The sequence below is a fragment of the Nicotiana tomentosiformis genome, chromosome 4 (genome assembly GCF_000390325.3).
Source record: "Nicotiana tomentosiformis chromosome 4, ASM39032v3, whole genome shotgun sequence".
Taxonomy (NCBI): Eukaryota; Viridiplantae; Streptophyta; class Magnoliopsida; order Solanales; family Solanaceae; genus Nicotiana; species Nicotiana tomentosiformis.
Window position 1 is genome coordinate 121,471,102 of NC_090815.1, and position 23,034 is coordinate 121,494,135.

At 40.2% G+C, this 23,034-nt stretch overlaps 1 protein-coding gene and 1 long non-coding RNA gene across 4 annotated transcripts; both read left to right on the forward strand.

Annotated features, from left to right (window-relative positions):
- The first annotated feature begins 5,196 nt into the window (after window positions 1–5,196).
- Window positions 5,197–10,068, forward strand: LOC104114436 (uncharacterized). Of its 3 annotated transcripts, XR_011415614.1 has the most exons (3): window positions 5,197–5,766; window positions 7,083–7,176; window positions 9,543–10,068. It is a non-coding gene; the product is annotated as an uncharacterized lncRNA (long non-coding RNA). The 3 variants fall into 3 exon arrangements; XR_011415615.1 differs by lacking the exon at window positions 7,083–7,176; XR_001972880.3 differs by lacking the exons at window positions 5,197–5,766; window positions 7,083–7,176 and adding an exon at window positions 7,204–9,155 and having other exon boundaries at window positions 9,543–9,881.
- A 7,270-nt stretch (window positions 10,069–17,338) lies between these two features.
- Window positions 17,339–19,851, forward strand: LOC138910466 (uncharacterized). The gene is made up of 2 exons (XM_070201709.1): window positions 17,339–17,568; window positions 19,593–19,851. Exons 1-2 carry the CDS (start codon window positions 17,339–17,341, stop codon window positions 19,849–19,851), a joined length of 489 nt encoding a protein of 162 aa, XP_070057810.1.
- The last annotated feature ends 3,183 nt before the right edge of the window (window positions 19,852–23,034 follow it).

Here is a 23,034-nt window from a genome sequence, read left to right on the forward strand (position 1 = left end):
AACTGGTGATACCCAGATCTCAAATCAATTTTGGAGAACACCCTCGCTCCCTGAAACTGGTCAAAATAAATCATCAATACGTGGCAAATGATAATTGTTCTTGATTGTAACTTTGTTCAACTGCATGTGGTCGATGCACATCCGCAAAATACCATTTTTCTTTTTCACGAACAAAATTGGTACACCCCAAGGTGAAACACTAGGCCTAATAACCACTTTTTCGAGAAGTTCCTGAAGTTTCTCTTTCAATTCATTCAATTCAGTTGGTGCCATACGATACGGAGGAATAAAAATGGGTTGAGTGCCCGGCACCAAGTCAATATTAAAGTTAATATCCCTGTTGGGTGGCATACCCTACAGGTCTATGGGAAATACATTCGGAAAGTCTCGCACTACCGGTACATAATCAATAGTAGGAGTGCCCGCATCAACATCTATCACAAAGGCCAAATATGACAAACACTCCTTCCCAACCATACATTGGGCCTTCAAATAAGAATTTACCCTACTAGGAACATAATATGGGAACCTCTCCACTCGACCTTCGGAAATCTTGGTATTACCAACGTCACCGTTGTTGCATGGCAATCCAAAATAGCATGACACGGAGACAACCAATCCATACCTAAGAGTATATTGAAATCAACCATACTAAGCAATAAGAGATCAACTCTAGTCTCCATTCTCCCAATAGTTATCACATACGACCGATACACAAGGTCCACAATAATAGTATCACCCACCGGCGTAGATACACAAACATATAAAACTAAGGACTTATGGGGCATATCTAGATAACGAACAAAATATGATGATACATACGAATATCTGGAACCAGGTTCAAATAATATAGAAGCTTCCATGTGGCACACTGAGACAATACCTGTGATCACTGCATCTGAATCAACGGCATCTAGCCTCGCAGTAATCACGTAAAATCGGGCATGACCGCCACCTGATCGACCTCCCCCTCTAGGGTGACCTCTAGCTTCCTATGTCCTACCCCGTGCTGACTAGGTTGTTGGCATAGAAGCTGGTGCATGAGTCATAGTTTGACTACTCCACCGAACTAGACCTCACAAAAAGCGGGGATAATATTTCCTCACATGACCCAGCTCTCCACACTCATAGCAATCCCTCTCGAAAAATTGTGGTAAGTTCTGAGATGGACCTCGAGAACCAGAAGAAACTAGTACAAATGAACCCTGAACTGATGATGCACGAGATAAACTCTGAGCTGGAAGTGCACTAAGAGAAGACTAACTCGGTCGAGCACTGTATGAACCATGGCTAGCTGATGCGCTACGATGAGTTGGACGAGCCATCTGAGCAGGCCTGTAAGGTCGACCCCTACTGTGATAGGACTATCCCTCAGAAGGAAAGCCGCTAGAATTACCCGAACCACGAGACCTATTGGCCTCTCTCTCTTCTCACGTTCCTGAGTACAAACCATTTCTAGTCGTTGAGCACTGTCAACAACCTCGTCAAATTTAGAACTTGCTACATTCCTTAGAGTCATAACAAAATGGAACTACTGGCTGAGGCCATTAATGAACCTCCTGATCTTCTCACGCTTAGTGGGAACCAACCAAACTGCATGCCGAGCCAATTCTAAAAACCGCATCTCATACTAGGTCACGGACAAGTCCTCCTGACGTAAATACTCAAACTACATGCGCAGTTCCTCTCTGCGGTTCATTGGCACAAACTTCTCCAGAAATAATACGGAGAACTCATACCATGAAAGTGGTACTGCACCAACTGGCTTGCTTCTCTCATAAGTCTCCCACCATCTGAAAGTTGCTCAGGTTAGCTAAAAAGTAGTAAATGAGACTCCACTGGTATCCAGAATGCCCCTTGTACGAAGCATCTGCTGGCATATGTCCAAGAAATGTTGAGCATCCTCTGACTCAGTTCCACTGAAAGTTAGAGGATGGACTCTCCCAAACCTCCCTAATTTTTTCTACTCCTCATCATTCATAATAGGACCTACTTGGGACTGAATAGCTGCAACCGGCTGGACTGGTAGTGCCCCCGTTATCTGAAGCCCCTGCACTACATGTATTGGAGTACGTTGGGTCTAAGCAGCTGCAGCCAGCTGGATTGGTAGTGCCCCCGGTATCTGAAGCCCCTGCACTACCTACTCTGGAGTATGGGCGACAGGGGTATGAGTACCTCCCCTGGATTGAGAAGTGGTTGGTATGGCCTGAGCACAAACCACCTGAGCAAGGCCAGTGCAAACTGTCAATATCTGGGCCAAAGCCTCCTGAAGGCCTGGAATCACAATAGGCACAACTTGTGCTTGAGCTGGCCCCGCCGGATCAACTATATCTGGAACCTGCTCCTGAGCTAGAGCAACTGGTGTTCTACAGGTGTTGCTCCAACTGCTGTACGAGCTACACCTCGACCTATACCACTGCCCCGGCCTCTTTTGGCCCTAACTGGTGGCACTAGTAGCTGACCGTCTGATTCGGTAGTATGTGTCCTCACCATATGTGAGAGAATAGAATAACAAAAATTTAGTTTTCCGAATCAACAAATTCACACGATAGAATACAAGAAAGTGAAACTTTCCTAAGGGTTTGGTAACCTCTCGAAGATAAATACAGACGTCTCCGTACCGATCCACAAAACTCTACTAAACCTGCTCATGACTCGTTAGACCTATGTAACCTATGTATCATAATACCAACTTCTCATGACCCTAAATCCACATGTCATGTTGGCGCCTATCTCAATACTAGGGAAGCCGACAATCTTAATAAGCCACAATTTTCTTTATGTTCGAAAACATAATATTTAAATATAAGATAAAATCTCACAATACATTTATAAATACACTCTCAAAATCCAGTGTCACTGAGTACATGAATATTTAAATGATAACATAGTTTGGCTGATAAAACGCTGTCTGAAAAATATAGAACACCACAAACAACTGAAAGGAAAAAGAGTTAAGGTCTGCAGATGTCAAGCAGCTACCTTGATAGTCTCCAATAGATAAAACTCTGAAATCTAGCAGCCGCCGTATCCGGGAGTACCTGGATCTACACACGAGGTGCAGAGTGTAGTATGAGTATAACCAACTCAATAAGTAACAAGACTAACCTTTGGGCTGAAAGTAGTGATGAGCTCAACATGTACAGTCCAGTATAGAAATAATAGTACAGAAATGTAGGCATGCTTTCAAGTTCAACAGTTAAACTCAGTACAAGTAAAATAGATCAATTCTGAATGATATGAGGAATATGACATCTTTATATCTACATGCCAATGTACATGTTGTATGTGATGCACCTCAGTGAGAACCTCGTGTACTCACAATCACAAAATACTCAATCAGTTAATACTGTATATGGCCAATCAAGCCCAGGGAAGATCCATCACACACACACACACACACACACACACACACACACTATATATATATATATATATATATATATATATATATATATATATATATATATAGATACACACATCAACTGATAATCAGTCACTCACACTACATGAAATTAGATTATTAGTGGCAATATATAGCAGCGACCCTATAGGTTTCTACAATAGCTAAATTATTAGCAGTGACGTTAAAAGTCGCTACAGATGGTTAATGTTTAGCAACGACTTTTTTTAGGTCTCCTCTGATGTGGCTGAGATTTTCAGCCCTAGCTAAAAATAAAATTTTGGCTCTATAGTTTAGAAATGGCATACGATAAAGTTCCGAAGGAGGTTTTGTGGAGATGTTTAGAGGCTAGAAGTGTACTTGTTGCCTACGTTAGGTTGATTTAGGACATGTATGATGGATTAAAGACCCGAATGAGGACGGTGGGTGGGGACTCAGACCATTTTCCGGTTATGATGGGGTTGCATCAAGGGTCGGCACTCAGCCCTTTTTTGTTTGCTCTGGTGATGGATGTACTGACGCGCCACATCTAAGGGGAGGTGTCGTGGTGCGTGCTATTTGCAGATAATATTATATTGATTGACGAGATGCGAGATGGTGTGAACACGCAATTAGAGATATGGAGGCAGGCTCTGGAATCTAAAGGTTTCAAGTTGAGCAGGACCAGGACAGAATACTTGGAGTGTAAGTTCAGTGGTGAGACTCAAGGAGGAGAAGGGGAGGTGAGACTGGACTCGTAGGTCATCCCTAGGAGAGGGAGTTTTAAGTACCTAGGGTCTATTATTCAGGAGGGTGGAGATATTGATGATGCCACACATCGTATTGGGGCGGGATGGATGAAATGGAGACTCGCTTCTGGTGTTTTGTGTAACAAGAATGTGCCACCAAAACATAAGGGTAATTTCTACAGAGTCATGGTCAGACCAACGATGTTGTATGGGGCTGAGTGTTGGCCAGTCAAGATCGCTCATGTCCATAAGATGAAGGTAGCAGAGATGAGGATGTTAAGATAAATCTGCGGGCACACCAAGTTAGATAGAATCAGAAATGAGGTTATTCGCGACAAGGTGAGTGTGGGCCCTATTGAGGACAAGATGCGGAAAGTACGACTTATGTGGTTTGGTCATGTGAGGAGGAGGAGCACAAATGTAAAGGTGAGGATGTGTGGGAGGTTGGAATTGGAGGTCCTATAGAGAGGTAGAGGTAGGTCAAAGAAGAGGTGGCGGGGAGAGGTGATTAGGCAAGACATGACACAACTTCAGCTGACCGAGGACATGACCATTGATAGGAAGATATGAAGGTCGAGGATTAGGGTAGTAGATTAGGTAGTCTAGAGTGTTCATAGCAATAGTATTGGCACACACTCTCGTTTGCTGTTGGTAATAGGTTTTATGACTAACCGTTGTTTTCTTTCATTGTTGATCACCTTACTATCTGGTTATTTTTATTCTGTTTTTATATGGCTTCTTGGTATTGTCTCTTCTTGTCTATATTTTCATTAATGTGGTGCTTATACTTACCTGAGCCGAGGGTCTATTGGAAATAACCTCTCTATCCTTACAAGGTAGGGTAATATTTGCGTACACACTACCCTCCCCAAAACCAACGATGTGGGATATTACTGGGTATGTTGTTGTTGTTGTAGTTTTTGTGGCGAGATTTTACATTCACTGGTAAATCTCTCTTGTAGAGACTGGGTCGCTCCTATACAGTAGATTTTTATTTTTAAAATAATAAAGAAAATAAAAATACCTATCCTAATTAAACATTGTCTGCTGGAACAAATGCCCAAAACTCTCCTCTAGTGAAAGAATAGAAAGCACAAAACTCTCTATAAAGAATCGACCTTCTCTCTAGAATCAGCTCTCTCCTCAACAATAATTTCAGCCAAATTAAAATCCCTCAAATCAAAATGTGAATCTCATTTGTCACGTATATTCAGATATCTAATCTTTTCTTTTTTTTTTTGGGAAAGAAGTTGCTCTACTTTAATCGATCGATTTCATAGAGGAAGAATCAAAGAAATGATTTCTATTCCTAATCGATTTCGTGCATCCTTTCCTTCTTATTTGTTACTATCTCATATCTAACTAAGATCCCATAAAGATTTATATAAGATATATTGGGTTTTTTTACAATGATTCTCTAAGACCAAATTTTCAACATGCAGTTAGGGATAATTATTGTTTTAGCAATTTCACATTTGTATTCTCAGATTTCATCTCAAATTTCTCTGAGCCCTTTGATAATCTATAGGAATACAACAAAAATAAAATCACATAGAAAGAATCATTTGAAGCGTATTTGGTGTTGTTATTGTGAATTCTCGGTCTTGACAGAATCTCACCTATATCTTTTCCTGGGTAAGTTAAAATCTTCTTCTTGAGAGACCCTTTACATGTCGACATTCCATTCTTATTTTGTTCTTATATGGTTATGTGCCTAAATTAGTAAACATGGAGTTTATAATTTTATAAGACAGGCATATGTTATTGTATGATTATAAGAAAAAATAATACTTCTTTGTGAATGATGTGGTGAAATTAGAGTCTCTTGTGGTTCTCGAGAGGTATTTCTATATTGTTAACGGTGCTTGAGAGGTAGTCTAAGTATGTGATCAACCTTTCCCTATGCATCTGTTTTCTTGTTTGTGTGTCTTACTAGTCTTCAACAATGTATATTGTTTTATTGTGTTATTCTTGTATGCAATCCAGATACTCTGGGCAGAGGATAACCATAATAACAAGAATTAAAGAGTACAAATTTTCTACAAGTACATCTGCTTCTGTCAAAGCGTACTTCCCTTACCTAATGCATTTCTAATCAACTATTAGCTTTTAATAGTTCTTGTGTTACTAAATTGTGTTTCATCTGCATTAATGCATCAGAAAGTAGTGAATTAGTGTATAACACACTGCCAATAAAGCTTTTCTGCTATAGCACAAACAAAAGTGTAATATGGCCATTATTTTGTCAAATGGAGTCCATCTCACATAAGCATAAGTATCTTTGCAAAGTGTAGACTTTGTTGGCAATATTCTTTGGGACCCAAAAATATTGTACTGTGTGTTGTACATCATTTGCACAAGTTGTATCTCTTCTTTTACACCTAAGAGTTCAAGACTTTTTTGCCTATAAAAGGGAAGGCCATTAGTTCATTTTAGACACACCAACAAGACTTGTCTTCAATTCTTGTTTCTTCCTTTCTTCCTTTATTAAGAGTGTTTTGTATGAGAGTTAAGTGTTGGGAAGCACTTGTATGAACCCTTTCTTTGGAGTGATCTTGTGAGGTTATTCTCTTAGGGTATTTGGGATTAATTAGAGTGTTTACTCTAATTTTGTACTCTCTTTTGTACTCTTATTGTTATAGTAAATTGCTCATCTCTGCTTGTGGACGTAGGTCACTTTGACCGAACCACGTTAAATTTGTGTCTTCTTTATCTACTTTAATTATCGTTGTTATCAACTTCCATTGTCTTTGTTATTGTCATTATACTGTTGTTTGGCTAAATTTCGCACTATCCGGGTTCCCGATTCTAATAAATTGGTATCAGAGCCGGATCTAATCGGGTTAGTTTCAATAGCCAAAATGACTCTAACAAAGACCTATGTTGAGAAATTTGATCGAAGTGCAAACTTCGGAATGTGACAATTAAAGATGGAAGCTATCCTAATTCAGGATGGCCTAGACTTGGCGTTGCAAGGAAAGGTGAAGAAGCCGGATAAAATGACGGACGAGGAGTTTGCCATCATAGACAAAAAGGCAAAAGCAGGTATCATTTTAAATCTCTCAAATGAGGTTTTACGTGAAGTTTCTGTAGAAACCACAGCTAAAGGCATGTGGGAAAAATTGAAAACCTTATATATGAAGAGGACGGTAGAAAATAGACTTTACCTGAAGCAGAAACTTTATACAATTCGTATAGGTTAAGGTACCTCTATTCTCTCTCATCTTGACACCTTTGTTCCATTCTTATGGATTTGAGTAATATAGATGCTGAAATTAAAGATGAGGATCAAGCCGTGTTACTGCTTTGTTCTCTACCCCCATCTTTTAAGCATATAAGAGATACTATACTTTATGCAAAGGATAATATCTCTTATAAGGATATTAAATCTATCTTAAAATCAAAAGAACAGATAGATAGTGATATTACTGGGGAAGCTAGTGGAACTCAAGCGGAAGTTGGCTTGTTTGTTAGGGGCAAATCCGACTCCAATTCCAGATACAATAATTTAGAGTGTCGCTATTGTCATAAGAAAGGTCACAATATCTCTGAATGCTATAAACTGAAAAATAAAGAAAAGCACAAAGAAAGAAAAAATGAGCACAAAAATACTGACACCGCCGAAACTAGTGTAGCAACTGATGAGATTGAGGGAACTACATTTTAAGCAACTAAAACTAGTTTAGATTCCGGTTGTTCATATCATATGTGTCATAGCAGGGACTTGTTTTCTACATATGATTCAGTTGCAGGTGGAGTTGTCCAATTGGGTAACAATGTTACTTGTAACGTTATTGGCAAAGGTACAATTTGGGTCAGAATGCACGATGATGTGGTGAGAACTCTTACCGATGTTAGATATGTTCCTGAGTTGAAGAAAAATCTCATCTCTCTAGGCACTTTAGAATCCCTTGGGTGCAAGTTCAATGGTGAAGGTGGAGTTCTGAAAATTTTTCAAGGTGCTCGTTTGATCATGAAAGCACACAGATCTGGTTCGTTGTATACTTTATTGGGATCAACTATTATAGGCCCTACTACAGTTTCGATAAATCGGACAATTTGTCTGATTTTGATGGCATTAAATTTTGACATATGCCCATTGGGGATTTTGCGGAGAGGTGGAGCAAATTTACTATATCATCCAAAATTAGGCTAAGGTGGAGATTTGTAATATGGCCATTATTTTGTCAAATGGAGTCCATCTCACATATGCATAAGCATCTTTGCAAAGTGTCAACTTTGTTGGCAATATTCTTTGGGACCCAAAAATATTGCATTGTGTGTTGGATATCATTTGCATAAGTTGTATCTCTTCTTTTACACCTAAAATGTCAAAATTTTTTTGCCTATAAAAGGGAAGGCCATTAGTTCATTTTAGACACACGAACAAGACTTGTCTTCAATTCTTGTTTCTTCCTTTCTTCCTTTATTAAGAGTGTTTTGTATGAGAGTTAAGTGTTGGGAAGCACTTGTGTGAACCCTTTCTTTGGAGTGATCTTGTGAGGTTATTCTCTTAGGGTATTTGGGATTAATTAGAGTGTTTACTCTAATTTGGTACTCTCTTTTGTACTCTTATTGTTATAGTAAATTGTTCATCTCCGCTTGTGGAGGTAGGTCACTTTGACCGAACCACGTTAAATTTGTGTCTTCTTTATCTACTTTAATTGTCGTTGTTATCAACTTCCATTATCTTTGTTATTGTCATTATACCGTTGTTTGGCTAAATTCCGCACTACCCGGATTCCCGATCCCAACAAAAAGGGTAATATATGTTGCTATGATGAGAAAACTGACAACTTTATTGGTTTATCATAACTTTATACTACCCCTGCACATGTTTGGAACTGTCAATGCATCTTTTCAAACCTGTGACAACTTGTACGCGAGCAGCAGATAGATTGAGCGTGATTATCTAGGACTCATAAGGTCTTGTGAGATCTTTTTTCATTGTGGAAAGATCAGTGGATGAATGTTCTCACTGGAAACATTTCCATAAGATCATTTTATTCTCTTCCAAAGTTAAGGTGAACTACAGATTATCTGAATTAGTCATTCAAAGATTTCTCCTCCATGTTTAGAGCCTCTTAACATATCTTGATTAAAATTTCTTTATATTTCTTTTTTGATTCTCTTCTGATGCTTGAAGTTTTATGTCTATATCTCATTGTTGAAAGTTCTCTGTATGTTTGTCCTTATTAGACTTACAATGAAATTAGTTCGTGATGCTTAAAACTTTATGTCTACATCTTATTTTGAAAGGTTCTCTGTATTTTTGTCCTAATTAGACTGAATGAAATTAATTCGTAATGTTTGAATCATTAATTTCATAACAAAATTAGCGGTGAAGTAAAATTAGTGAATTAATATTTCTCTAGTCTGATTATTCATTTTCTTTTTATGTGATGTTGTAGGAAATGAAAGGAACTAGACGAGGAAAACGTGAGAGAGGTGGGACGAGTTGTGGCCGTGAAAAGTTTCAAGGACGTGACAATTTTGGAGCAACGTCTCAGCCACACATACATATCGGACATGTATCTGGTGCATCTGTAGAGATAGGACAACCATGTAACCCGAGTCAAGGACCTTTACAGACCGGACGAGTATCTACTAACTCTCTCCAAATACCTTCTTTAGAAACACAATCATCATGAAATGTAGCAGAAACTGTGCATCGCTCTCCAGAGGCTGAAAATTGTGCAAGTTAGTTTTCTTTTTTTGTTGTTTTGTGAAAATTATTTTTACTGATTGAGCAGAGCTACTAATGAACAACAAGAGATTAAATATATAAAATATTATTCTGCTATTGGGCGTATTTAAGTTTTATTGTTCAATGTTGATGTTAATTGATGCAAACTAGATGCACCTTTTCGAGTTTATTTCTGTATTCTGATTAATATTGCTTTTGCGAGTTGGCAATTTCCGTAATCTTTTGAAATTTATTTTGGTTCTTGTGGGATCCTTTTCTTGGCTTACCTGAATAGAAAAGTTCATAGTCATTTCTTTAAACTTCTTGTAGCTATTTAACTGATAGTGCATGTGCAAAAATGCAGTAACAAAAATTTGAGATAAGTGTTCAGGCAGTTTTGGACTGTCTTGGTTGTTAATGCAGATTAGTTATTTACGTAGGTTCAGTGAATGAAAAATTATAAGCACATGAAATTGGGTAATTAAGGCTAGGACAGGGGTAGAGCTAAAGTTGGAAGAGGCTTCTATTCCTCGCATTGTCCAATGCCTCTACTTTATCCGGCTTTCGTGCAACTGTTGTATTCTCATTCTTTTGCTGCCTCAAAACTTATGTTCTCACACTTGTGCCATTTCATTTCACAATTGAAATAGCATAGAACAAATTTACTTTGTGTTATACTAATGTATTAGCTTATACTTTATTCGTTTATGCATGTTTTTGGATATAACAAATCTCATTATGTTCCTTATATATATTGCTTTTGTCTAGCAGGGACAAGGCACTTAAACAGTGGTATCGTTCAAGGATGGTGTCGAGCAAAGAGCAGCTACAAGTCACTTAATATTTTATCTTTTTTGGGATATGTATATGCGTACAATTACAATGTACAATGAAGTGTCGTGTAGTATATATGTAATTGACTTTTTAGTAATGATAATATTTATAATATTCGGTTTGAGAAATTCATTTGGTGTTTGTTAAATAATATTGGTAGTCAATTGATATGAATATCCCTATATAAAATTTTAGAGAATTAGGTTCCAACTAGCATGGAAATATATATAATTTTGGTCATTACAGTTGATGAGAAAATAAGTTTTAGTGCAGACATAGTTTTGCCACGACAAATTAGTAATTGTTGCGATATAAAAGTTTTCACTGTAGGTTTCTTTCTTTTGCAACAACTTTAGTTGCTACCGAAATATATTGTATCTTTCATGGTTTAATCTTTTGTGGCGACACCCGCCGCTACGAAAAGCCATTTATAGTGGCGACATAATCTTGCCACTGAACATAAATGTGTTTGTGGCGATACTAGTCGCTGCTAAAGGTGAATATACAGTGGCATCCCATCTAATATTTGTTCTTGTGGAACAATTTTTTGTAGCATTATATTTAACCTTTTGTGGCAACTATGTTGCCGCAAAATATGTTCTTTTAGCGGCGACTTCAAATGTCGTCACAAATAACTTTCAGTTACGGTTGTGCTTGTGGCAATACAAAAGTCGCCACCGATACCAATTAGCAGCGACTAACCGGGATTTTGTAGCGACTTTGGTCGACACAATAAGGGTGATTTCTAGTAGTGTCAGTACTGTTTAAGACCAATCCAGCCCCAACTGGTATAAATATTCCGGGAAAGATATATGCCCAGGGAAGATCCATCCATATTATAAAAAAATAAAAGGCAATTTCATGTCTTGGGAAATCTATCCCAATTATAAATACCAATTGCGCTCACTGTGGGGGTGCAGACTCCGGAAGGGCTCCTTCAACCCAAACGCTATATAAAGCCAATATGGCCTAGTGCGAAGTGTATTCCGATCTCATAATAATAAAGCCTATATGGCATGTTGCAGCGTGCAGCCCCGATCGACATAATAATAATATATATATCTAAACGCAATATGGCCTGCTGCGGCGCACAACTTGATCCCATAAGTATCCTCACAGATGGATGAACATGACTAAGTATGAAATTTACATTTTAAAATAATTAATTCAACAGCAACACGATCCTGTGGGTCCCAAAAATATCGGTAAGTAGCCTAAACATGATCTTTAATATGAGTCTCAACTCAATTTCTCTAACACGTGGAGGATATGTAGATAATGACATTTATTTAATTATGAAACTCCACGAAATCAATTAAGTTACAATTTTCATGGTGCACGCCCACACGCCCATCACTTAGCATGTGCGTCACCTCCAATCAATTCATATAACACGTAATTCAGAGATTTAAACCCTCAGAACCAAGTTTAGAAATGTTACATACCTCAAACCGTGTAATTATTTACTCCATTATGCCTTTGCCTCGCGAGTCAGCCTCCGAACGCCTCGAATCTAGTCACAATTAATTTGATTTAGTCAATACAAATTATAGAAATTAATTCCATATGAAAATACTAATTTTCTAGCAAAATTCAAAATTCCACTCAAAATTCACCAGTGGGGGCCACGTCTCGGAACCCGACAAACGTTACAAAATATGAACGCCCATTCAACCCCGAGTCTAACCATACCAAATTCCGACAATAACTCTACCTTCAAATCCTCAAATCTTATTTTCCAATCCCAAGGTCCAAATCCTCTAACTACTCCTCAAAAATACGTAATCTAGTTGAAATAATCGATGACAATTCAATATTATTGACTAACAATGATCACAAGTGACATACCTCAAGATTTCGCATGAATTCTCTCTGAAACAACGCCTCAACCCGTGTTGAAAATGTCCAAAATATGAGAAAATTTCAGACCCCTCTTTTTTGTACAGTGCCTAGAGGTTCCGCTTTTGCGAAATTTTTAACCGCATCTGCAGTTCCGCTTTTGCGGACTCGCTTTTGCGGTCGAACCTGTCGCTTCTACGGAACAAGCTGCCTCTTCCCATTTCCGCTTCTACGATGGATGCGTTGCAGGTGTGCAACTGCTTCTGTGATCAACCACGCGCATCTGCAATCCCAGCCCTTGCCAAGCCAATGTTGCTTCTGTACACCCAGGCGCGCTTCTGCGAGCTCGCACCTATGAGATAATTTCTGCAGGTGCGGTTGCATTAGTAGGCAGCAAATTTTCCAACTTTGTTCTAAGTCCAAATTTGATGTGTTAAACATCCAAAACTTACCCGAGGCCCCCGGGACCTCAACCAAATATACAAATAAGTCCCAAAATATCATATGAACTTAGTTGAGTCTTTAAAATACATCAAGCAGTGCTAAAAACACGAATCGCACCCCAATTCAAGCCTAATAAAAACTATTAATTTCCATCTTCTACATTCGATGTCGAAACCTGTCTAATCGAATCCGATTGACCTTAAATTTTTAATACAAGTCATAAATGACATAGCAGACCTATGAAAATTTGCAAAACTAGATTCCGATATTAAAAAGTCAACTCCCCTTCAAACTTCCAAACTTAAATTTCCTATTTTCGCCATTTCAAGCCTAATTTTACTTCGAACTTCTAAATAATTTTACGGATACACTCCTAAGTCCAATATCACCATACGGAGCTATTGGAATCATCAAAACTCTATTTCGGGGTCGATTACACATAAATCAACATCCGATCAACCTTTTCAACTTAAGTTTTCATCTTTGAGACTAAGTGTATCAATTCATTGCGAAACCTTACCGGACCCGAACCAATTACCCCGGCAAGTAACATAAAAACTATAAAGCACAAATTGAGCAGTAAATAGGAAAATGGGGCTGTAATATTCAAAATGACTGACCGGGTCGTTACAACTAAATAAAGAGAAACTTTACCATGTGAGTCACATAATCGTTGATATCAACATGGATATATATTGCGATAGTCAAGCAACAATCGGAAAGATTTGGAGCATTATCTATAACGGGAAATCTCGTCATATACGACGAAGAAATAAAATCGTTAGGCAATTACTCTCTAGAGGAATTATCATGATTGAGTACGCGAACTCAAATGATAATGTGTTGGATCCACTTACGAAAGGCCTAACTAGAGAGGTAGTTGAAAGATTATCGAGGGGAATAAGACTATAGCCGATGACAAATTATTGTGGCGGTAACTTTACCTAGAAGACTGGAGATCCCAAGATCTAGGTTCAAGGAGATCAAATAAAGTCATTAATGACGGTTCAACATTGTCAAATAAAAAAATAATTTAGTCCACTCTCGTGATGAGACAATATTCAGTACCAAAGATAAAGCATTAATGCTTTTTAATGGTTTCTAAATTTCATACGGGGTATATCAAATAGTCTATCTATAGGATGACACATTTAGAAATCACCTAGATAAGTGTGAAATGTTAGCTGCTTCGAGGAGAATTTTGTAAGGCCAGTTCTCTACGCACTTATTATCACGACCCAAAATCTCAACCTGTCATGATGACAATTAACACACTTGCTAGGAAAACCAACAATCACATAACAACTAAACATTTGAATAAAGCATGTTTTAATAAGCTCAATAATGGAAAATGTCATAAACATCTGATAAAAATAACTGAAATGATACTACAACCACCCCAAAACTTGATGTCAACGAGTACATGAGCACTACTAAGAATCAACATAACCAAAATTCTAGTACAATTGCCTGAGTAATAGAACAGTACTACAGAAAATAAAAGGAACGAGAGTCAAGGTATGCGGGAATCATAACAGCTACCTCTAAGTCTCCTAGCAGGTACTAGCATGGATCTAGTAATCACCTCGTCCAGATGTACCTAGATCTACACATGAAATGCAGAGTATAGTGTGAATACAACTAACCTCATGTACTCAATAAGTAACAAAACTAACCTTGAGCTGAAAGCAATGATGAATTCATAAGGATACAGTCAGAACCAATATGATGACAACACATGTATAATAATGACAATGGCAATAAATAACTCAGATAAATTTCCAGATCAGCTCATTCAGGGTATAGAAATTTAGACATGATTTCAAGTTAACATTTAAAGACCATCAGTGATAAGAACATGTCAAGTATAGCTAGAATGAGAAATGGTATATCTCTATGCCTACATGTCAAATATGCATGTCAATTTTATGATTTCATGGTGGTATCCCCAAATACTCACTCTCTCATAAATACTCAATATGACTACCAAATTCCCATACAATCCACACACAAACACTCAGTACTGTACGGGGGCCTAACATCTAAGCCCCTCACCAAAGCACGTGTATATATACATCATTGTTCCTGCATTCACTGCTAGTATGTCAGACTCTGGAGGGGTGGATCCTTCCCAGGCGCTAATATAAAGCCTATAAGGCCTGTTAAGGGGTGCAGCCCGATCCACAATAATAAATAAGCCAATAAGGCCTGCTGCAGCGTGCAGCCCGATCCACAATAACATTCACAAACCGGCTCTCAAGACCAACACAATCATCAATATCTCAAGTCTCAAGTGCTTATAGATCTCGTACCTGTCAGCCCAAATAATGATAACATGTAATGTAATAGTGAATGATAACAGAGACTGATATATGATATGCAAATGAAGAATTATGACTGAGTACATAATTGCAGTTAAAGTTAATAACTCAAAAACAATAGAAATAGCCTCATTAGGTCACAACCGAATAAGCACATAGCCTAACATGATTTCTAATATGAATCACAGTTCAATCACTCTAACAAGTAGGGATTACACGGATAAAACAAGACTTGATAGCAACTCAGTACAAAAATGCCACCCGGATCATGGTTACTACAGTGCACGCCCACACGCCCGTCACCCCAACACAACACAAATAACACATTTCCGAGGGATAATTACCTTTAATTCCAAGTTTAGAAATGTGACTTACCTCAAAACGTGCAACTCGCTACTCCAACAAGCCCTTGCTTTGCGAATGATCCTCCGAACAACTCGAATCTAGTCACAAACATTTTAATATAATTAATACAAGCTACATGAATTGATTCTATACGATAAATCTAAGATCTTTAACCAAAACCAAGAAGACAGCCCCGGGCACGCACCTCGAAACCCGACAAAATTCATAAATTCTAGACACCCATTCAATTTATGAGTGCAACCATGCCAAAATCATCTCATTCCGACCTCAAATCTACATTCAAACATCCATTTTTTATTTTTGAAAAGTTTCCACAAAATCCCCCATTTCTTCACTATAATTCACTAATTAGATGCTAAAAATAAAGATGGAATCATGAAATAATAATATATCTTAGTCAAAAACACTTACCCCCAATCCTAATCTTGAAATCCCCTCCAGAATCACCCACAACCGAGCTCTACAACTCAAAATATGAAATAATAACTCTAACCCTTGGTTTAGGTTTTTAACAGTCTATCCAGTTCTATCTTCTTCGCGAACACGGAAGGTTCCTCACGTTCTCGAAGAACAAATCTCCCCAGCTGCCAATTCTTCCTTTGCGAACGCGATGAGTGAACGCGAAGGCTAAATGACTGATGACCCACAAGCCGGTCTTCCTTCTACGAGAACGCAGCTCCTTGCTCGCGATTGCGAAGCACAGCCTCCTCAAGCCTTCGCGAATGCCACCTCTATGTCGCATGTCTACGTGCTTTAACTGCTTATTTAAACTCTGTGAAGCTTGCCTAGTTGATTTTCCTGCTTTTCCTTGTCCTTTATTAGTATAACTGTAGAAATCTTGTTGTTAAGTGTTGTATTTGTCGGTTTGAGCTATGTGATTACTTTTGATAACACGAGGCGATTCCTCGGGAGTTCTCTCTGTATATTTAATTTAGAGACTACGAGGCAGTTTCTCGGGAGTTCTCCCTGCACATTTACTTTTGAGACTATGAGGCGGTTCCTCAGGAGTTCTCCCTATATATTTACTTTTAAGACTACGAGGCGGTTCCTCAAGAGTTCTCCCTGCACATTTACTTTTGAGACTACGAGACAGTTCCTAGGGAATTCTCCCTGTATATTTACTTTTGAGACTACGAGGCGGTACTTCGGGATTTCTACTTGCACATTTACTTTTGAGATTATGAGGCGGTACCTCGGGAGTTCTCCCTGTATATTTATATCGGTAGCTCTAGTTTAGCATGAGACTAGGACAACCGCTTATGAGGCGGAGTAGCTGAGACTTGAGAGGTACAAGAAGTACCACACACCTACCTTCGGCGGATTGGCTACGGATGATGCTTAAGGTTTTTTGGAGGAGTGTCATCATATTCTTCGTACTATTGGCGTAGAGGAGATGAGTGTGGTTTCTTTTACCACCTTCCAGCTTATAGGAGCAGCCTATCAGTGGTGGCGTGCTTATGAGTTGAGTAGTCTAGATGAGGAAGCTTCATTTACATGCACTCAGTTCTCGGACATGTTTTTGAGAGAGTATGTCCCTCAGAGCCTCAGGGACTCATGGCGCACGGAGTTTGAGCAGCTGCGCTAGGGTGCTATGACTTTGTCAGAGTATGTAATCCGCTTCAGTGATTTGGCCCGACATGCACCGGCCTTGGTTGCAACAGTTCGAGAGAGGGTTCGACGGTTTATTGAGGGACTCCACCGCAGTATCCGGATAAGTATGGTCAGGGAGTTGGAGATGGATATTTCTTATCAGCAAGCTGTGACTATCGCCAGGAGATTGGAGGGCATGCTTGCCTGTGATATAGAGGAGAGAGAGGCCAAGAGGTCTCAAGAGACTGGTTCTTATTCTGGTGCTTGTGCCCCAACAGCTCGCCATGGTAGGGGTTATGTGAGTCGCCCCGTTCATTCAGCTCTTCCAGCCACTAGTGGTGTTCCAATCCCTTCTAGGTCCTAGTAGCCTTATTATGCACCGCCACTTTCTAGTGTGTGTCCTACATAGGGTGCTTTTAGCGGTCAGTCCAGCATACCTGGCCCGAGCCAGTCATGCTCTTCGAGAGCTTGTTTTGAGTGTGGAGACACTCGCCATATGGTGAGGGACTATCCCAAAATTAGGAGGGGTGCATCTCCACAGACTTCTCAGGCATAGCGTGCTCCACAGGGTCCTCAGGCTGTGATTCCCGCACTAGCTACTGCCCCACATGCTCAGCCAGCTCGAGTTGGAGGTCGGGGAGGCCGAGGTTGCCCTAGAGGGGGAGGCCAGGCCAGATATTATGCTCTTTCGGCTCATACAGAGGTAGTTATTTTTGACTCTATCATTACAGGTATTGTTCCGGTCTGTCATAGAGATGCGCCAGTATTATTTGACCCAGGCTCTACATATTCCTATGTGTCCTATTATGTTTCCCCGTATTTGGGTGTATCTCAGGATTCTTTGAGTTCCCTTGTTTATGTGTCTACTCTTGTGGGAGATTCTCTTGTTGTGGAATGTGTGTATCGGTCGTGTTTGATTTCTCTTAGTGGTTTTGAGACCAGAGCAGATTTATTATTACTCAGCATGGTAGACTATGATGTTATCTTGGGCATAGACCGGTTATCGTCCCATTATGCTATTCTTGATTGTCTCGCTAAGAAAGTGACGTTGACTATGCCAGGTTCACTGCGATTAGAGTGGAGAGGTATCTTAGAGTATACTCCCAACAGAGTTATTTCATTTCTTAATGATCAATGAATGGTTGAGAAGGGGTGTGACGCGTATCTAGCTTATGTGAGAAATGTCAGTATTGATACCCTTACAGTTGAGTCAGTCCCAGTAGTGAGGTACTTTCTAGATGTGTTTTTAGCTGATCTTCCGGGCATGCCGCCCGACAGAGGTATTGATTTTGGCATTGATTTGTTGCCGGGCACTCAGCCTATCTCTATTCTTCTATATCGTATGGCTCCTCCTGAATTGAAGGAGTTGAAGGAGCAGTTATAGGAGTTGCTTGATAAAGGCTTCATTCGGACAAGTGTGTCACCTTGGGGTGCTCCTGTCTTATTTGTGAAGAAGAGGGATGGTTCTATGCGGATGTGTATTGATTACCGCCAGTTAAACAAAGTCACAGTGAAGAACAGGTATCCATTGCCTCGTATTGATGGCTTATTTGATCAGTTACAGGGTTCCAGAGTATTTTCCAAGACTGACTTACTTTCAGGCTATCATCAGTTAAAGATTCGGGAGCCAAATATCCCGAAGACTGCTTTTAGGACTCGGTATGGTCACTACGAGTTTCTTGTGATGTCATTTGGGTTGACCAATGCCCCAGCAGCTTTTACGCACTTGATGCACAGTGTGTTCCAGCCTTATCTTGACTCATTCGTCATTGTGTTTATTGACGACATTCTGGTGTACTCTCGGACTCGGGAGGATCATGAGAAGTACCTGAGGACTGCGCTTCAGACCTTGAGAGAAAATAAGTTATATGCGAAATTTTCAAAGTGTGAGTTTTGGCTAGACTCAGTGGCATTCTTGGGTTATGAAGTATCGAGTGATGGGATCCAGGTGGATCCGAAGAAGGTGGAAGCAGTGTAGAGTTGGTCTAGACCATCATCAGCTATGGAGATCCGGAGTTTTCTAGGTTTGGCGGGGTATTACCGCCATTTTGTAGAGGGATTCTCATCCATTGCAGCACCTATGACCAGGCTAACCCAGAAGGGTACTCCATTCAGGTGGACAAAGGAATGTGAGGAGAGCTTTCGGATGCTCAAGACAGCTTTGACTACAGCCCCAGTATTGGTGCCTACAGCTTCGGGGTCTTATACTGTATATTGTAATGCGTCGCGGATTGGTCTCGACGCAATGTTGATGCAGACGGTAGGGTGCTTGCCTATGCATCCAGACAGCTGAAGGTGCATGTAAAGAACTATCCTGTCCACGACCTTGAGTTAGCAGCTATTGTTCATGCCTTGAAGAATTAGCGTCACTATTTGTACAGTGTCCCTTGTGAGATATACACCGATCACCGGAGTTTGCAGCATCTGTTCAAACAGAAGGATCATAACTTGCGTCAGCGGAGATGGTTGGAGTTTCTTAAGGATTATGATATCACCATTTTGTACAATCCTGGGAAGGATAATGTGATGGCCGATGCTTTGAGTCGTCGGACGGAGAGTTTGGGGAGCTTAGCATATCTACTAGTAGCAGAGATGCCATTGGCATTGGATATTCAGGCCTTAGCTAACCTGTTTGTTTAGATTGGATATTTCTAAGCCGTGTCGAGTATTGGAGTGTGTGGTCTCTCGGTCTACTCTTTATAATCATATGAGGGAGCGTCAGTATGATGACCCCCATCTGCTTGTCCTTAAGGTAACGGTCCAGCACGGTGATGCTAAGGAGGCTACTATTAGGGATGGTGGTGCATTGAGGATGCATGGCAGGTTATGTGTGCCCAATGTAGATAGTATGCGAGAGTTGATTCTTCAGGAGGCTCACAGTTCACGGTGCTCCATTCATCCATGTGCCGCAAAGATGTATCAGGACTTGAGGCAGTATTACTGGTGGAGAAGGATGAATAAAGACATAGTGGAGTTTGTGGCTCGCTGTCTAAATTGCCAGCATGTGAAGTTTGAGCATCATCGGTCAGGTGGGTTGCTTTAGAAGTTAGTGATTCCGAAGTGGAAATGGGAGCAGATCACTATCGATTTCATTGTTGGACTCCCACAGACTCAGCAAAAGTTTGATATAGTTTGGGTGATTGTGGACAGGCTGATCAAGTTAGCTTATTTTATTCCTGTGATGACTATCTATTCTTCAGAGCAGTTGGCTCGAATTTATATCTGCGAGATTGTCAGGCTTCATGGCGTACCAGTATCTATCATCTTTGACCGGGGTACGCAGTTTACATCATGATTCTGGAGGGCAGTACAGCAGGAGTTGGGTACTGGGGTTGAGTTGATCACAACATTTCACCCTCAAACGGACAGGCAGTCCGAGCGCACTATCCAAATACTGGAGGATATGCTCCGTGCTTGAGGAGCCAGAGACTATTTTGGACAGGCAACTTTGAAAGCTGAGGTCAAAGAACATTGCTTCTGTGAAGGTTCAGTGGAAGGGTCAGCCTGTCAAGGAGGCAACTTGGGAGACCGAGCGGGATATGCGCAGCCGTTATCCTTATCTTTTCACCACTTCAGGTATGTCTTTATGCTAGTTCGAGGACGAACGGTTGTTTTAAGAGGGGGAGGATGTAACGACCTGGCCTGTCGTTTTGAGAGTAATAGCCCTGATCCCTTATTTTTTGCTTTCCCCATATTTGTTTCAGCTTATGTGACTTGATGGGAGGTTTTGTTTTTGGTTTCGGAGTGTCTTGGGATACGTAATCCCTAAAACGCAAGCTTAAGTCTTAGGATTTTGACCATAGTCGAAACTATATGAAGACGACTCCAGAATGGAGTTCCGTCAGTTCTATTAGCTCCGTTAGGTGATTTTGGACTTAGGAGCATGTCCAGACTGTAAATTTGAGGTATGTAGCTAATTTAGGCCTGAATTGGCGAAAGTCAAATATTTTGGAGATTTTGACCGGTTGTGGACTTTTTGATATCGGGGTCGGATTCCGTTTCCGGAAGTTGGAGTAGGTCCGTAATGTTGAATACAACTTGTGTGAAAATTTAAGGTCAATTGGACATGGTTTGATAGGTTTCGGCATCGGTTGTAGAAATTTGAAGTTTCAAGCTCATTAATTTTTTATTAGAGGGTGATTCATTTTGTTGTTGTTGTTTGACGTGTTTTAAGGGTTTGACTAAGTTCGTATGATGTTTTAGGACTTGTTGGTATATTTGGTTGAGGTCCCGGGGGGCTTCGGGTGTGTTTCAGATGCTTAACTAATTGAATTTGGACTTGGGCAAATGGCTGAAGCTTCTGGTTTCTGGTGTGGGGAGGCCGCATCTGCGATGTCCACGGATGCGCTAGAGGAACCACATGTGTGAAGAGGGACCACAGAAGCGAACAAGATTCCACAGGCGCGCACTCGCAGGTGCAGCCCCGTCATCGCAGGTGCGGATGCAGAGGGGAGTAAGTGGTTTGCGCAGAAACGCTCATTTTTCCGCACAAGCGAACGCACAGGTGCGAGCCCAGTCTATGTAGGTGCGGAAATGCCTGGGCAGAACCTACTTAAGCGAGATTTCGAGATTTTGGCGATTTTCATCATTTTGAGATCGGGTTTGGCAATTTCTTGAGAACATTTTTGAGGGATTTCGTGAGGTAAGTCCCTTGTACTTATTTTTTATCAATAATCTTGCTTCCCCATTTATGTTTCCACCTAGTTTGTGTGTATTTAAGGTGGAATTTGGGAGTTTGAGGCTAGGGATTTGAAGAATTTGGTTTTCTTGAGGTCGTATTTTGATAAATTTGGTATGGTTGGACTCGTGAGTGAATGAGCTTTCGGATTTTGTGATTTTTGCCTGATTCAGAGACGTGGTCCCGGGTTGACTTTTTAGGACAGATTTTGGAATTTTTGTTAAAGTCTTGATTTCATTAATTAGATTAGTCTATTATTGTTGTATTTATGATATGTAATTGGTTTTGGCTAGATTGGGCCATTCGGAGTCGGATATTCGTGGAAAAGGCATTGTTACCGATTGATTGAGCTTGGTTCGAGGTAAGTGGCTTACCTAACATTGTGTGGGGGAAATTCCCTTAGGATTTGGTACTGTTGTGATATGTGAGCGCCGTGTACGTGAGGTGACGAGTACGTACACAGGCTATTTGTTGAAAAACCCATTTTATTTTACTGAGTAGCTATCTGGTTTTCCTTTAATTTGAGTTATACCGTTTAAATAAGTATTAGTCTGTTTTCATTCCTAAATGAGATATTCCAATGTGCGTAGTTATCCTGTTTAGTCTAATATCGCATGTCTACGTGCTTTAACTGCTTATTTGAACTCTATGAAGCATGCCTAGTTGATTTTCCTGCTTTTCCTTGTCCTTTATCAGTATAACTATAAAAATCTTGCTGTTAAGTATTGTATTTGTCGGTTTGAGCTGTGTGTTTACTTTTGAGACTACGAGGCGGTTCTTCGGGAGCTCTCCCTCCCTGTATATTTACTTTTGTGACTACGAGGAGGTTCCTCAGGAGTTCTCCCTGCACATTTACTTTTGAGACTACGAGGCGGTTCCTCGGGAGTTCTCCCTGTATATTTACTTTTGAGACTACGAGGCGGTTTCTCGGGAGTTCTCCCTACACATTTACTTTTGAAACTAAGAGGCAGTTCCTCGAGAGTTCTCCCTGCACATTTACTTTTGAGACTACGAGGCGGTATCTCGGGAGTTCTCCCGGTATATTTACTTTTGAGACTACGAGGAGGTACCTCGGGAGTTCTCGCTGCATATTTATTTTGGGACTACGAGACGGTATCTCTAGAGATCCCCTGTTGTTTTTCCCT

What these genes read in the sequence shown, in the direction of transcription:
- LOC138910466 (XM_070201709.1), top strand. Translation starts at nt 17,339, where the DNA reads ATGGTCAGGGAGTTGGAGATGGATATTTCTTATCAGCAAGCTGTGACT. An exon ending in GGTGTTCCAATCCCTTCTAG is followed by an intron (nt 17,569 to 19,592) that starts GTCCTAGTAGCC and finishes CTATTTGTACAG; the next exon opens with TGTCCCTTGTGAGATATACA.